This window comes from Patella vulgata, chromosome 6, assembly GCF_932274485.2.
Source record: "Patella vulgata chromosome 6, xgPatVulg1.2, whole genome shotgun sequence".
NCBI lineage: Eukaryota > Metazoa > Mollusca > Gastropoda > Patellidae > Patella > Patella vulgata.
The window spans coordinates 73,015,162-73,030,569 of record NC_065884.2 but is presented as its reverse complement, the minus strand read 5'-3'; the positions used below and the strand labels follow the sequence as shown (position 1 = coordinate 73,030,569).

At 36.3% G+C, this 15,408-nt stretch overlaps 1 protein-coding gene across 2 annotated transcripts; it reads right to left on the bottom strand.

Moving 5' to 3' along the window:
• Positions 1-2,436: 2,436 nt before the first annotated feature.
• On the bottom strand, positions 2,437-14,759 carry LOC126825323 (alpha-(1,3)-fucosyltransferase C). 2 transcript variants are annotated; one of them, XR_007681901.2, is made up of 4 exons: positions 14,605-14,759; positions 4,447-5,610; positions 3,950-4,134; positions 2,437-3,771 (listed from the first exon to the last, which is right to left on the bottom strand). XR_007681901.2 is itself a non-coding variant. In XM_050554916.2 (3 exons), the coding sequence occupies exons 2-3, from the start codon at positions 5,584-5,586 to the stop codon at positions 3,706-3,708; spliced, it is 1,206 nt and encodes a 401-aa protein (XP_050410873.1). In that variant the 5' UTR covers positions 5,587-5,610; positions 14,605-14,759; the 3' UTR covers positions 2,437-3,705. The 2 variants fall into 2 exon arrangements, 1 of the variants encoding a protein (XP_050410873.1); XM_050554916.2 differs by lacking the exon at positions 3,950-4,134.
• Positions 14,760-15,408: the final 649 nt, after the last annotated feature.

Here is a 15,408-nt window from a genome sequence, read left to right as displayed (position 1 = left end):
CAAGGGATTATATCAAACCAGCAGCCTTGAGACAATATCTCTGCTCGTTTAGTTATATACACTCGACAAAAGACGCCATTTTGGGATTTTTTTGTAAAAGCGGCACGTTTTACTGTTAAATTAAACCGGTAGCCGCATCGCAAATGTATGGGCGTAGGTACATATCAATTACTATCATACAGCCGAGGTTAGATGTAGGGTACCGGAATCTGCCGAGAATTGCCGAGTGTATCGTGCCTGGCATCCGCTGGCTGTTGCAGAAGGTAGAACATAATCACTGGTTTTAAATTACGGGCCTAAATTCAAAGGTTAACGATAATGGGAGACGAGATCTAATGCGCGCGTGATCACATAGACTTAAAACTATCAATCGAGGTCCATTCAGATACACAGATGTTTTATGATACACATTTATGATTATTTATTGACATTTGTGGTATTTCATATTACCAGTTATTTAAAGATACATTATGGGAGATTTGATAACGAGTTGGCAGTTCTCACTATAATAGTTAAAAACTAGATAATATAAAGGCAATTTGCTGCAAATTTCATTCAAATTGATCCACTATGAACCGAGAATTAAGCGATTGAAATTTTCGCCTAGCCTCGATCATCATTACTAAAGTCAGTACGATAAACAGCATAGTCTCGATTATCCATTTAATCGTTAAATCGTGAAGGAAAGTTATGCAGTAAATCGGCTCATAATCCACTAAAGATCGCAGGCTAGCCATGCCATCTAGAGTTGATTATGGTCTGGATAGGTTAATTAATGTTTAATTAATAATTTAGATAACAGTTCAGGCCTAAAGAAAGACCTGCAATAGACAGATTTAGCTCTTGCATAATGTATGTTTAATACAGTTATTCCTCCTTTTGGCTGAGTAAAATCTCTTATCACGTGTCCAAAATACAATCTATCATGAGTCACGTGTTTGGGTCCTCGATTTTAGATTCATACTTATCAGGGTCCTGTTTCACGAAATTTTAACTAAAGATAAAATCCAAATTTTAGTAGATACTTCAATTTTGATTGGCTAAGCACTACAATCAGTCTAATATTATCCAATCAAATTACTAAAATTTGGATTTTATCTTAGTTAAAATTTCGTGAAACAGGCCCCTGGACTATCTATCATACACTAAAACAATCTGTTTCACAGAGAATTACGAGTCTTCTAATATCTCTGTAAAAGATGACTGCCTTTAACACGTGCCGTCACAGCACGCGGCGTCAATCATTGGCTGAATGGCGCGTGCATTGTTTACATAAGACGTTACTGCTTCAGGCAGAATGCTGTCTTTTAGTCATTTCAATACCCATTTACACTAAATAGGAAATAATTTTTACCTACAAATAAGTCAAACGTCTTTATTTATTTTTCTAATACATCAAAAAATGTTTTAGAATTCAATTTGTCGGTGGAAAAAAGTTAATATTTGAGACTCGTTAAGTCGCATTGATGTCATCCTTATCAGTGATTGTAGCGGCCTAGCAAATATTCACTGCTGATCAGTGTGATACTAAAAGCCACGACACATGCGCCAGGTGTTTATTCGGAAATCAATACGTGTTTATGAAGTTAGAGTATTAAATCGTTTCAAGTAATAAAACAGGAATAAGCAAATCATATTATGAACAATATGCGTAACTTACATACAAAATGAAATGAAATGGGGTTTAACGTCCTACTCTTCTGCACCTATACTGGGCTAATGAAGACGGGCATACGCCATACAGTGTGCTATGAGGGAAATTTTGCCCGGGCAGCGGCACTACCGCCTACTCTTATATCGAATTCCAACTGCCAAGGGATCTTTTACGTGCATTCTAATGTATACACGGGACCTCGGTTTTTCGTCTCATCCGAAGGACTAGACAGCTGCCCTTGTCAGGCCCTCCGTTATGCACCACTGACAAGGGGAAACCACGTCGGAAAATCAGGATGAACTTTCTCGGCCAATGCAGGGATCGAACACCCGACCTCCAGGCTAGCGAGCCAGCGTCTTAACCACCTAGCCACCGTGGCTCCTTACATACAAAAGATCTTATATATTCCCTATTTTATTAAAATATAAACCTGTTATATATTACCCATTTTATTCAAATATAAACCAGCTGTTCGTTCTATAATCGATTCTAAAATTGTATTGCAATCGAGATGATACTCACCTTAACCTTATGGGCTTCTGATGTTCAATATTTAAAACAAAATAAACATTTTACCATTGGTACAGGAATCGTGTACCATAATGCATTTTAGCGCCATTTGTAACAAGGGACTCGAAGACCGAGACTAGGCATAGTTCACAAGTCATGTCAAACGGTGACATCATATTCTTATCTGGAGAACATGTACAATAAATACTAGACGGTGTAGACTGGAATCACCAGAGATTGCCATTCAATTGAGACTTCTGACGTATTTCGCCGAACATAACTGATTAGAAATTAGAGTAAAACAGAAACGATTGAATATAAATCAGTTTATATACATTCATATTACATTATTATATGAGGTGCGACCCATTTGTGTCAATTTCTACGTGCGTGTGTGTGTGCGTGCGTGCGTAAAACACATATAGATTTTAAGATACAAAAATGTTAATTTTAGAGTACAAATGTCGGAATACGACAACAAATGAAGAACTAAGAATTAAGGATTACGAATTAAGAATTAAGAACTACGAATAAAGAGCTGTTTGGTCTTACATATTCATATACCATTGCTCTAAATATCAAGCTTAAGATATATAATCCAATCAGTTAAATGTCACAATTGTTCTAAATGTTAAACATAGGATATAAATCCTAACGGCTTAAACGCGGCAAGAGCCACACACTTCTTGATAGTTCTACATAAGGATCGCGCTATGATGATGTGTTCACCCTAGCCTCTAAGCCGAGGAGGATATGGATATGTTCCCCTTGAGCTCCGAATGATTGTCTGAGGGTAAATCAAACCCGCTCTTTCCTATATAGAAAATGTAAATGTCTGTGAGTTAGTCTAAGATAGTAGCAGAGTAATGCAAGCTACTTCATTACCCTAGTTTTCGTCACACATCATGTAGGTAAAGATTTCTATATTAAACAGAACACCTTTCTTAGAACTAAAATAACCCTATAGTATTATACCAAATATTGTTCGTGTATTCAAAAGGCTCTTTAGACAAATTCAGCTAATGTATGAAAAGCGGTCGGAGAAAGTTACACCTTTATAGAGTAGGTATTCTATCTACTATTTTCTGTAGCTAAATTATGCGACCCAATTTTAAACTTGGCAAATTGAACGGTTTACATTGTTCAAACAATCTCCACCACACATAATACTCAACATTTATATTTTTAATTCGTGCGTGTTACACATAATTTTAGGGCACCACTAGAGCGTGAAACGGAGTTTTCAAATTATTATATTACTAATAGTAAGTGGAGCAGGACGGAAACGCATACAAACAAAGCCACCAGAGAAACACACAGTTGCATAGATATTTTTATAAAAACAATCGTATATAGATCCAAAAATATTAGCACAATAGTAAAGCTACACTATTTTGTTTCACGGTAAACGACGAAAAGATAAAAGATATGTATCACCCAATAACACATTTTGCACTAGATATCGTTTGTGTGATAACTGCAGGGCCGGCGGAAGCAATTCTTGATTTTTCTCTATATTATCACCGGTATATGTATCCGATTTAAAACCATTTTATACCCATGTTGATGAAGAAACCATTGACGTACCTGCTAATTTGATTGCTGAACTGAAATATATATTGAATTATTGTTTAATATAAATGCCTGAAGAAACGCTATCGCGATGAAAACGTTTTATTTTGCCACATATATACATGTAAAAGGTATTTTCCCCATTGAATTCTCACTTTCAACAAAAAACATAAAATAATAAAATCGAAATCCATTAAAAACTGTAGCCTTTACCGCTATCTCGAGGTTTTCGGAATATCGATAGGTTTCATCTTGTCATTACCCTATTACTTCACACCAATTGGAAAAATATAAACCGTAATCTCTATCGCGTACACAAGGTTTTCGTAAAGAGGGGTGGGTAACTCTGGAACTGGTGGGGTTTGTACCTCTCCTGACCAAGATGCTTCAAACCAAATCTAAAAAAAAATCCGTTAAAAACTGTAGCCTCATTGCTGCATAAAAAATTTAAAAATTTGAAAAAAAAGGTTGTTGTAAATCGTAGCCTCTATCGCGTATATATGACATATAGGTTTTTGTTTTTCCGATGTTTTCCAGAGGACCAGCCTCCGAGTTACCTATTTAGGGTGTTTTCCGGTATTCAGTGTGTTTTCCGGTATTCAGTGTGTTTTCCGGTGTTTTCCAGTATTCAGTATAACATGGTGTTTTCCGGGTTTTTCCGGTATATAGTATAGCCCATTATGTTAAGTCATCAATATTCGAATACTTACACTCCATACTGGACAGTTTTCCTCACTCATCCATCGGTATAGATCCGTATACATTTGAGCAGGACGACTAGTGTCGTGTAAAGCTTTACATAATTCACATCTCCAATCTGTGTACCCAATTTCAAAATGGGACCTCCATTTAAAGTATTCGTTGTAGGCTGTATGATTTTTATCCAGATAATGTATATATTCGGCTAATTTTTTGATATTTGGGAAATCTAACACATTTATAAAGCTGTTTGGTGGAGCTATCTTTGTGTAATCTGCCCCTCCTCGGACGATTGGTATTTGTTCTCGAACCAAAGCATTCCAAAATTTTTCAGTTACATAATCTTTACACAAGGAATTCTCGAAGGAAAGATAAAATTTGTATTTTCCTAAAACCTCAGGACAAATTACGCCGCTGCATTTAGGATATGTTTTTCCACAATGTCCAATTACATCCACATCTATGTATTTTGACAGTTCTTGTGCAGTTAATTGACGAGGGGAATAAGGATAACAATTCCCCACAGCCCAAACTACTTTGTGAGTTTTATGTTTGGAAAAGTCTATTTGTTCAACAGATTTATTGACAGAAGGTAATTTTTTTAAATGGCCATATGTATGTAATATATCCATATCAGATCGATAGCCCAGTGTCCAATTGAAAAAATTAGAATATTTTCTCAGATTCATAAGATAATGATTTGGGGGTGGCTCCATGCTTGCATAGATATAAATCTGTTCAGGGAATCTAACTGATGGCAGAGAGAAAGTGGTTATAAAATCTGGAGGATGAAAAAGTAAAGCATCACTTTCACTCACAAGAGCCTTATCAGCAGTTACAATACATTTGGACACAGCACATCCTTTAAATGCATCCCGTATAGAATAATGGCCAAAGGTTTGCCAGGTGATTGAGCCATAATCTTTGGTCCAGAATAGGATTCTTTTAATCTCACGTTTACTGACATATCTCTCGGGAAATATTTTCGGATAGTTGTAATTAATTTTTGATGTATCGTTTAGATCTTCAATTGTCAACAAGTTGTAACCTACAACCATCACAACCACAAACAATAGATAATGTTTCATAGAATATCTTCCATTCTTTCTGGAATATCTCCTTTTCATAAACCCAAACCATTCCATGGCCATTCTCTCAAACAATTGCTTCTACATCTGCAATTTAAAAAAGAACCCAGTCAAAATAAATAACCTAAACTTCACTCACGACCAACAGAGAAATGGGGTTTAACGCCCACTCGACACAAACTAGGTCATTTCGGGACTAACATATGTTTTTTTAAAAAAAAATGTATTTACATAATTCGCTTGTGCGTAGTGGGAGGAAACCGGAGGACCCGGAGAAAACCCACGAGGTTGGACAGGCGACCCTACTCCTTGCCACGTACAACCGGGGATTCGAAACCACGCCAGTCGACTCAATGGCAGACTTTATGATACAGCGCGCGCACGCTAACCATTCAGCCCCCCTCACGACCAACAAATCGGGGCTCTTCAGCATAAGCAGCAATAACAATGTTGTTGATAATAACAAACAGAAAATCAGAAAAAAGTAAAATCGGACCACTTAAACATACATTATACAAGAGCAAAATCTGCTAATTACAAGTCTTTCTTTAGGCCTGAAATGTTATCTAAATTATGAATTAGACATTAATTAACTTATCCAGACCATAATAAACTCTCGATGTCAAGGCTAGCCTTCGATGTTGGCTGGATTAGATTCCTATATGCCGCTAACGGCCAAAGATGATTAAATCAGAAAAAGTGGATAATCGAGACTATGCTGTTTATATTAATGATTTTAGTAATGATGACCGAGACTATGCAAAAATTTCATCCGCTTCTTTCTCGGCTCATAGTGGATCAATTTGACTGAAATTTTCAGCAAATTACCTTTACACTATCTAGTTTTTAACTATTATAGCGAGAACTGCCATCTCTTTATACTATCTCCCATAATGTATCTTTAAATAAACATGGGGGGGGGGGGGGTCAAATGTAGAATTGTTTTATTAAGTTGATAAAGCGAATAACATCATGAATTTTGACTTGTATCGAAAGAACATTGGAAATGACTATTTGGTGGTGAAATATGTTTAGCAAGAAACGGTGTGTTATCACATCAGACAGTATGGTTACACGGTATCCAACCTCAAACGGTATCATGTTTTTCGAGAGACAATGGTAAATGTTGATAAACACTGTGCCCGAGGTCGACGAGTATTTACAAAGAACCCTTGTAAGGAAATCAACGCACGATAGTAATGATGTACATTTACATAACTGTGGACAACAAATTCCCTGGAGTCAACATTCATAGATTTTGGTGGTGGGAAGAGCAACGAATACCAAAATCTACCCGAAAGGGTGTTCATTTACACTTGAACCAATGGGCGGCATTGAAAGTTATTTTCAAAGAGTTGTGTGAAAAGAAATTGTGGGCGTAGATCCGCCCTAGGGTGTGATAGGCTTCGGAAAGGAGGGTTCGCAATGTATACACGGGCCTCGGTTTTTCGTACCAGCTGGACGACTAGACAGCTGTCCTTGTCGGCACCTCCTTCCTGCACCATTGACACCCCCCCCCCCCCCCGTCGGAAAAATCCCGATGAACCTTCTCGGCCAATGCAGGGATCAAACATGCGACCTCCAGGCTAGCAAACCCGCGACTTACCCACATAGAGGCTCCTTGATAAAGGACCGTGTAGCAGACGATAAGACTACGCGTGGCTGACCCCTTGTGAATGTGTACATACACTGGCCAAGTCAAGACTTCTAACTCTTAATGGATACAATCAACCGTGAATTTACACAGATAATTATGGTGGCTGATAGTGGCCATGTTAAATCTCGCCCTTTTCATAACGCGACAACACGACATCACGACAGTATTGGCGTAATCATACGACACTTAACTCTGTCGTATTATCGTTTTATTTTTATCCTAACGTCGAGATGTCGACTTATTGGCATAGTCTCTTTCTACAAGTCACAAAAATACAGCTGTACTCATTACACTCATTACATCAGATTAGATACAATAAGACTCGTCAAAAGAGATAATAGGAAAGTGTTGATTAATTATTCGTTTTCTCAAAATAATGAAACATTTTGCGCCCAAAATTGAATTATTGGTATTATATTCAAAAAATCTAGAATTATAATAGCAGGACAAAAGTGAGTCAGCTATGTTAATTCCTTGAATAAGAAGTGGTGTCGGTAGGTATCGAACAAGCATGCATTGCCTCGTGTACGACACCCACCAATACTTATAGATTACTGAAGCGATAGTTTAGAAGCGATTTCAGAAGATTTCCAATTTATTTTATTAGAGTGGGAAGGGGATTATATAAAACCTCAAATCAGATCACAGAAAATCACTGCATTGGTGTAGGGGAGGTTTTTTTATGAGGTGAAGAAAGCTATTTGCAGCTGTTATTGACCTTATCGCGTATTCATCCGTTTGGCATCACTAATGGGATCGGGGCCTAGATGATTAAAAATAGGCCCAGTATTGCCTTCAGCTATGAACACACTCCGAAAGTCCCCTACGCACCCCCCCCCCCCTCTTATTTTGTTTAACAAATAATTTCGGAATCAATAAAATGGCAGGTCCCTATCAATGATGTTTGATACGACTGGAAATTAATGTGTCTAAAATTGATTAAACAACATAGGGTAGTAAATATTACATTTCGAATCCGTATCAATGATACATTTACTCAAAATGTTCCTTCTAATGGAACACCATTTAACTTGAAAACAAGGGAAGCAGCCGATCGAAGAAAAAAAGATTTTAAAAAACAAGTTTCAATATGACAGTCGTGGTTCGGTCATGCATTTACATCCGTGGGTGTCATCCTTTCTTTGAAAGTAATGATTGTGCCAAATTTGAACAAAGTCCATCTAGATTCGCGGCCTGTAGGTAAAGTGTTGACAGATAAAACGTAAAAAAAACAGACCTATAAAAATATATTTTCTAAAACTATTTTAATTTTGAAATTATATTATTTTCACATTTGCCAAGTGTTTTAGCGAATAGTTATAGAAAGGGTCTTGTCGATTAAGACTATAGCGCATGTGCAATGTGCAGTTTTAAACTTCCGAGACGACAAGTCGATGATACGACACTTTCGCTTTTTGTCGTGCCGTCGTATCATCGACTTGTTGTGGCGATAAGTCGATGATACGACGGCACGACAAAATTGGGTCGATGACACGACAAAATCACGCGATCTTACGACAGTTTGTTCTGTCGTAAGATCGCGTGATTTTGTCGTAAGATCGTGTGATTTTGTCGTGTCGTCGTATCATCGACTTACAGTGGCGATAAGTCGATGATACGACGGCACGACAAAATCACACGATCTTACGATAAAATCGGGCGATCTTACGACACAACAAACTGTCGTAAGATCGTCTGATTTTGTCGTATCATCGACCTTATTTTGTCGTGCTGTCGTATCATCGACTTATCGCCACGACAAGTCGATGATACGACGGTACGACAAAACACTAAACTGTCGTATCATCGACTTATCGACTTGTCGTCTCGGAAGTTTAAAACTGCACATGCGCTATAGTCTTTATCTACAAGACCCTTCTATAAATAAAAAAACAAAACTGACACAGTTATATGGGACAACAATCACTGTTTTATTGTACACAAGCACAGCACGTGATGCGACTCGAGTCAGTCATGTGACCAACTCGATTCAAAACGCGAACGGTCTGGTGTCGACTCGAGTGACTCGGGTGAACAACGAAAACCTTACCAAACAAATTGCAAAAGAGACCAGGAAGTTTCAGAGAGCGATATCTCGTATCACATGTCACTTATGAAACATATGCCCTAAACACATGTCAAGCTAGACAACTTTTATTTAAATTACACTGATTTTACACTGATTTTACACTGATTTTAGGTGTTTTATCCATTAGTCAATTTAAAGAAATTTCTATTTTTGAAAAATTGATGAAACAATTAATGATGGATGACAGAAAACTGACACACAATCCGGAATGGCTTCAGACCAAAAAATCGTGGAATTTCAGGCATTTATTTTGCCGGCTAAAGGGAAAATAGTTTTATCCCGCAAATTACTATTTAAATTTTCATTTTTCACTTTACCCGTCTGATTTTTAAAAGCGTCATGCAAGTTAAATATATTTAATAGCGCTTTTATCTGGTGTATCTTTTATTTCATTTTCTTATGAATTAGACTATATAATAATAATAATAATAATAGTTTGTTCAGCTATACTTTTCGTTTAAAAAATGTATGTTTTATCTCTTTTTCGCGGAATTCTATTACATATCTATCTACATCCCTGTCGGGGGAAGCCAACTTCGACACAACAGTATGATAGGACAAAAATAAGATAGTGAGTACGTACAAACACTTGGGACCCAATATAGTCCATGTGACAGACCTGGGATTTTGGAACATCATTACCAATTTGATGAATAAATTCAACCATGATTTTCAGTTAGCCTGGTGGCTGAAGTGTTGAAATTTGGTTGATGGACTTCCGGGTTACTTTGCTAAATTGCATTTTGGCGGCTATCTTTAAAGATGGCCGCCGTTATTTCATTGAAATTGAGCGCATCGGGGAAACCTTCATAACTCCTGAAAAGATCGACCTATGAATATGGAATGTGGCTCACAATGTTCACAAGAAAATGCTTCTTCTGGTGCTATATGATTCTTGTTGTTGAATGAATCATATATTTTCCAAATCAACAGATTATTCTGGAAAAAGCAACCTTTTGGCATTTTTATTTTCCCAGGTTTTTTATGATTTATTTTATAAGTTTACTACTACAGCTGCGGTGGCCGCAAACTCAACAAAAGTCGTAAGTAGACTGTCAAATTTAAAATGTTGAACGTCGGCGAGGCAGGGCACAAACTTAGTGAAATGAAATGAAATGAAATGGAGTTTAACGTCCTACTGTAAACTTAGTGAACTTTTAGCTAGTGTGTCACAATCAAAACGATATTTGGGGACGGGTTGTTTCTGTGTCAAAATTTGTCCCTAAAGACAATTTTGAGATTATGTCACTTCTGTGACGTCATTTTCGGTTGGGGTTTTGTCCGATGTCCAAAATGACCGCAAGGGAGCTAAAGATGATCCGAACAATTATAGGCCAATCTCAATTCTCCCCACAATTTCAAAGATATTCGAAAGGCACTTGAGCACTCAAATTCAAACTTATTTGGAAACCTTCAATGTTCTTTATGCTTACCAATCTGGATTTAGATCAGATCATTCATGTGCTACTGCACCGATCCGAATGACAGATAATTGGCTTGATGCTATCGATAATGGTGCGATGAGTGGTATCTTGATTTTAGCAAAGCATTTGATCTCATTGATCATAAGCTTATTATTGAAAAACTACATCTTTATCGATTTGATAATAATTCACAAATTTTGATTGAATCATATCTTGACTCACGGAAGCAAAAAGTATGTTTAGGATCAATTACCTCCTCAATTACTACAGTCAAATGCGGGGTTCCACAAGGGTCGATCGTGGGTCCTCTCCTATTCCTTATTTTTATAAATGATTTCCCACTCAATATTGAATCAAGTCAGATAGATTTGTTTGCTGATGACAGTACCCTGCATTGTTCACACAAAGATATTTAATCCATCGCCAATAATCTCCAAAATTATCTCTATTTGGTTGCTAAATGATGTGAAAACAATGGGATGGTAATCAATCCTTCGAAAACAAAATCAATGCTGATTTCATCAAAACACAAAAGAAATCAGAAAAACCTAACTTTATCACTCCATGGTGAGAAAATTGAGACGGTTACTACCGCAAAATTACTTGGAATTCAAATTGACCAAGACCTTAATTGGGAAGCACAGATAGCAGATATGTCTAAAAAACTTGCATCAAAAATATTTCTCCTAAATAAGATAAAAGATCATTTACCTTACGAGACAGGAATTTTGTTTTATAACAGTTACATACTACCAATATTTGATTATTGCTCTATTATTTGGGGAAATGCTACCAAAAGTAGATTAGACATTCTTTTAAAATTACAAAAGAGGGCAACAAGAACTATTCTTGATGCACTGATTGAAACTCCGTCCACCTCTTTATTTACTAAACTCGGTTGACTTACCCTTACACAGAGGATTCTTTACAATAAAATTGTCTTAGCATTCAAAATTATTACATTTAATACTCCACTTTATCTAAATTTCTATTTTATTGAAAAATCTCTTGTTTCCAAAACCGATATCTTGCTCCGTTCACAGACCAGTAAATCTCTTTTTCTTCAAAATTGCAAAAAAGAATCCATGAAACGTACTTTTCATTATTCTGCATGTCTTTTATGGAACAATCTGCCTTTTGATATAAAGATGTGTAAAAATGTTGAAAATTTTAAGATTAAACTGAAAAGTCATTTATTTTGCACACTGAAGGAACCATAATATTCAACTGATGACATACTTATTATTTTTAACTTGCAACTGCATTCTATTTTATTTTGTGTGTAATTATAGTGTTCTTCCTATTTTCTACTTGTACAATGTATATGTTTTGAAGTTTGGGAGTGACTTATCAAACTTCCCACTTTAAAATGCTATTGCATTTCTAATGATTTTAAATTTATCCTGATATTACATGTATATATGTCTTTGTAGCTTAGGAGGGACCTATGGAAGATTAGTTTTTTTGCAAACTAAATACGTTGCCTCATTAAATAAAGTTTTTATTATTATTATTATTATTATAGTATCATGCAAGGTAGGGCTTGTGATATATCATGTATAGGGTTTTCGTAGCCACTGAATTTAAAATTGAATTATTTATTGGAATTTTCGATGAAACGGAAAGGTTTGTTCCGCACAGGTATTAGCTTAGAAGGGACAAATACAATTTGTAGAACCAGATATTTGATGTTAGTGAACCCATTTTTCTAGGACACCTGTTTCACACGAAATCTTATTTTCTATCCAGACGAACCTTCAGTATAATAATCTATATGCATACAAAGTTTATGAAAATACACATTCAAGCAGCATTTAATATGGTCTACCACCTGTAGGACACTCCCTTCAACTTAAAAATAAATTGTTTATTGGAATTTTCGATTAAACGTAAACTTTCTGTAAAATGTAAAATACTCGACTAATATACCAGTTGTAACATGTTTAACATCATATCTTTCCACGCGAATTAACAATAAATTGTTCATTCGATAAAACGGAAACATTTTTTATACTTGTAAAATAAATACCTATTGTGTATATGATACGTTGAAGTCTACCATGTAATACGGAAATTTGCAACACGTTTATAAGCACCATATCTTTCTACATGAACTAACAATAAATTGTCCATTGGATAAAAAGGAGACATTTTTTTTATATATATAACTGTAAAATAATATATGAATTATCGTTTTAACATCATATCTTTTGCCTCCCTTTTCAGGGATGGGCACTCAAAAGGAGTATGGTAGTTTCGGGGGTCCCTAAACTAGTCAATGTTCTCGCGTAGTTATGAATTTATGTCGTTTTTGATGAATTATTAAGATATATGCATAAGCTAAAAACATTCATCCAAAAACATTTCGCCAAATGTCTTGAAATTCATTTTGCCGGAACATTATGACGACATGACTGGAAATTAACCTGGCATACAATAAGTCACCATACAATAATGGGGAATCGAGCAAGCATACAATAAGTAAAATCGCTCGATGACTGTGACTAATCCATAGTGTTATGTTTCTACATATATTGGTTAAACCGACCTAGCATTAAATAAATTAAATTGAAAGTAGCCCATTTTTAGTAATTAGGTTATTTTTCGATAGCTACACATTGGACAAACAAAAGAGGATTTTACCTCTTCTAAATCCTGTAATCCTCAATGTGCCAGTAAATAACTAATACTAATATATTCAAAGGCGATAGAATAATAATTTGCGGTGATGCATAACTGGAATATCGTATTAAGACCCGTGTTTTGACTTTTAGATACACCCCCCCCCCCTCCTATCTAGATATAGTTCAGACGATCCAAATTATACCTGCCTTAGCACGGTACGTAAATATGAATATGTCAGGAAATATTTTGCAATTTTGAAAAGGTATTTGGAACTTTTTAATGGTATCCATCCCGATATAATGACGTTACATACCCCCCCCCCCTCCTACCTCATTTAATACAGGTTAGTGCCATATAACAGTCGCGGTCGTACGGCGATTTTGCTTATTGTATATGCTTGCTCGATTTCCGATTATTGTATGGCGACTTATTGTATGTTAGGTTGATTTATGCTCATGTCGTCATAATGTTCCGGTTCGATGAATTTCGAGAAAAGTATTTGGAGAAATGTATTTCAAGATTTGTATTTGGAGATTTGTATATGGAGATTTGAATTTGGAGATTTGTATTTGGAAATTTGTTTTTCGAGATTTGTTTTTCGTTGTATGTATCTGAAGAAATGTAAATGTAGGCAATTTTTTTGATTTCATCAAATAAATTTTATCTTTATATAAATAAAATTAAATTAAACAAAAATACAATTTACAGATCTTTTACGACAAATATTTGATTTGTAAAACAAATATTGATTTTTAAGATACAAATGTTAATTTTAGAGTACAAATGTCGGAATACGACAACAAATGAAGAATTAAGGATTATGAATTAAGAACATTGAATAAAGAGCTGTTTCGTCTTCCATATGCCCAGAGCACGCCAAGAACTCGCCGTAACAGATGGCTTCATTGGCTAATCTCTCACACCATCCAGAACGCAAGATGTATAACCACGCTTCCAGATCCTAGTGTAGTACAGACAAATAAATCAAAATTTTGAACTATAAAAAACGAAACGAAATAGAATCTGAGAGATAGAGAGAGAGCGAGACAGATGGGGTTTAACGTCCACTCGACACAGACTAGGTCATTTCGGGACTAACATATGGTTTAATTTTATTTCAATAATTCGGTTGGGCGCAGGGGTCTTTAGCAGTGTGAGGAAACCGGAGGACCCGTAGAAAACCCACGAGGTTGGGCAGGCAACCCTGTGTTTTAATCCGATTGGAGAAGAGTATGAATAAATTTTAGTTAATTTTCGTATTAATATGTTGAAATACAATTACCAACCACATTTTGCATAGCTACAGAATGAAATCTGGGACGAATCACCAGTACACGGATCTCCACCATTTGTAGGAGAAGGATTATCACAATATCCGAGTCTTGTCTTTTTTCAATTACCACACGAAAGGGAGCATGTTCTGTTATGAACCCCAGTCACTCCATCCACCATCAACTATAAAAATAAATACTGTATTCTCGCAATGTTTCAAAACGCTCGCGAACACAACAGGTTATTTAAAAAGCAGCTGTTACATTATATGACTTGATATAGTGGGAGATCAATGCTATCTATCATGAATGCGCACGTGGCGGGGTTGTCGAAGGGGCGCTGGTTCGGTGTGGTTAGGGGTGATTTAAGGAGCTTTAGGTAGGATGGTTTGCGGTTGTCAAATGAGCCCTAGTTATGAAAAGGATCAAGACCAATTACTCCACAATTATAGAAAATCACCCTACTTCTTCCCTTGGCCATAAATACTATGTATGAATTTATATCACCGCCATTCACCGCAAACCACTGAATCTATTCATATAAACTTGAAATAATGATTGTGTTAGTTTATATTTATGTCACCATGGGAGAGGGTGGGGGGGGGGTGATGGGGATGAATATACCCCACGCTAGTCCCGCGTAAAAGGCAACTAAAGAGATCCCTGTAATGGAACATCGTGTTTGTCGTGCGTCGCAATCTGTGTCGGGGATGCCCTTTTCCCTCCAAACATTTCTTCCGAATACAATTCACCTAGACGGGAGGTCATTCTGATTTGGTCGTGGTTAGCTGATGAGTAGGTGCATCTTCATTAGCCCAG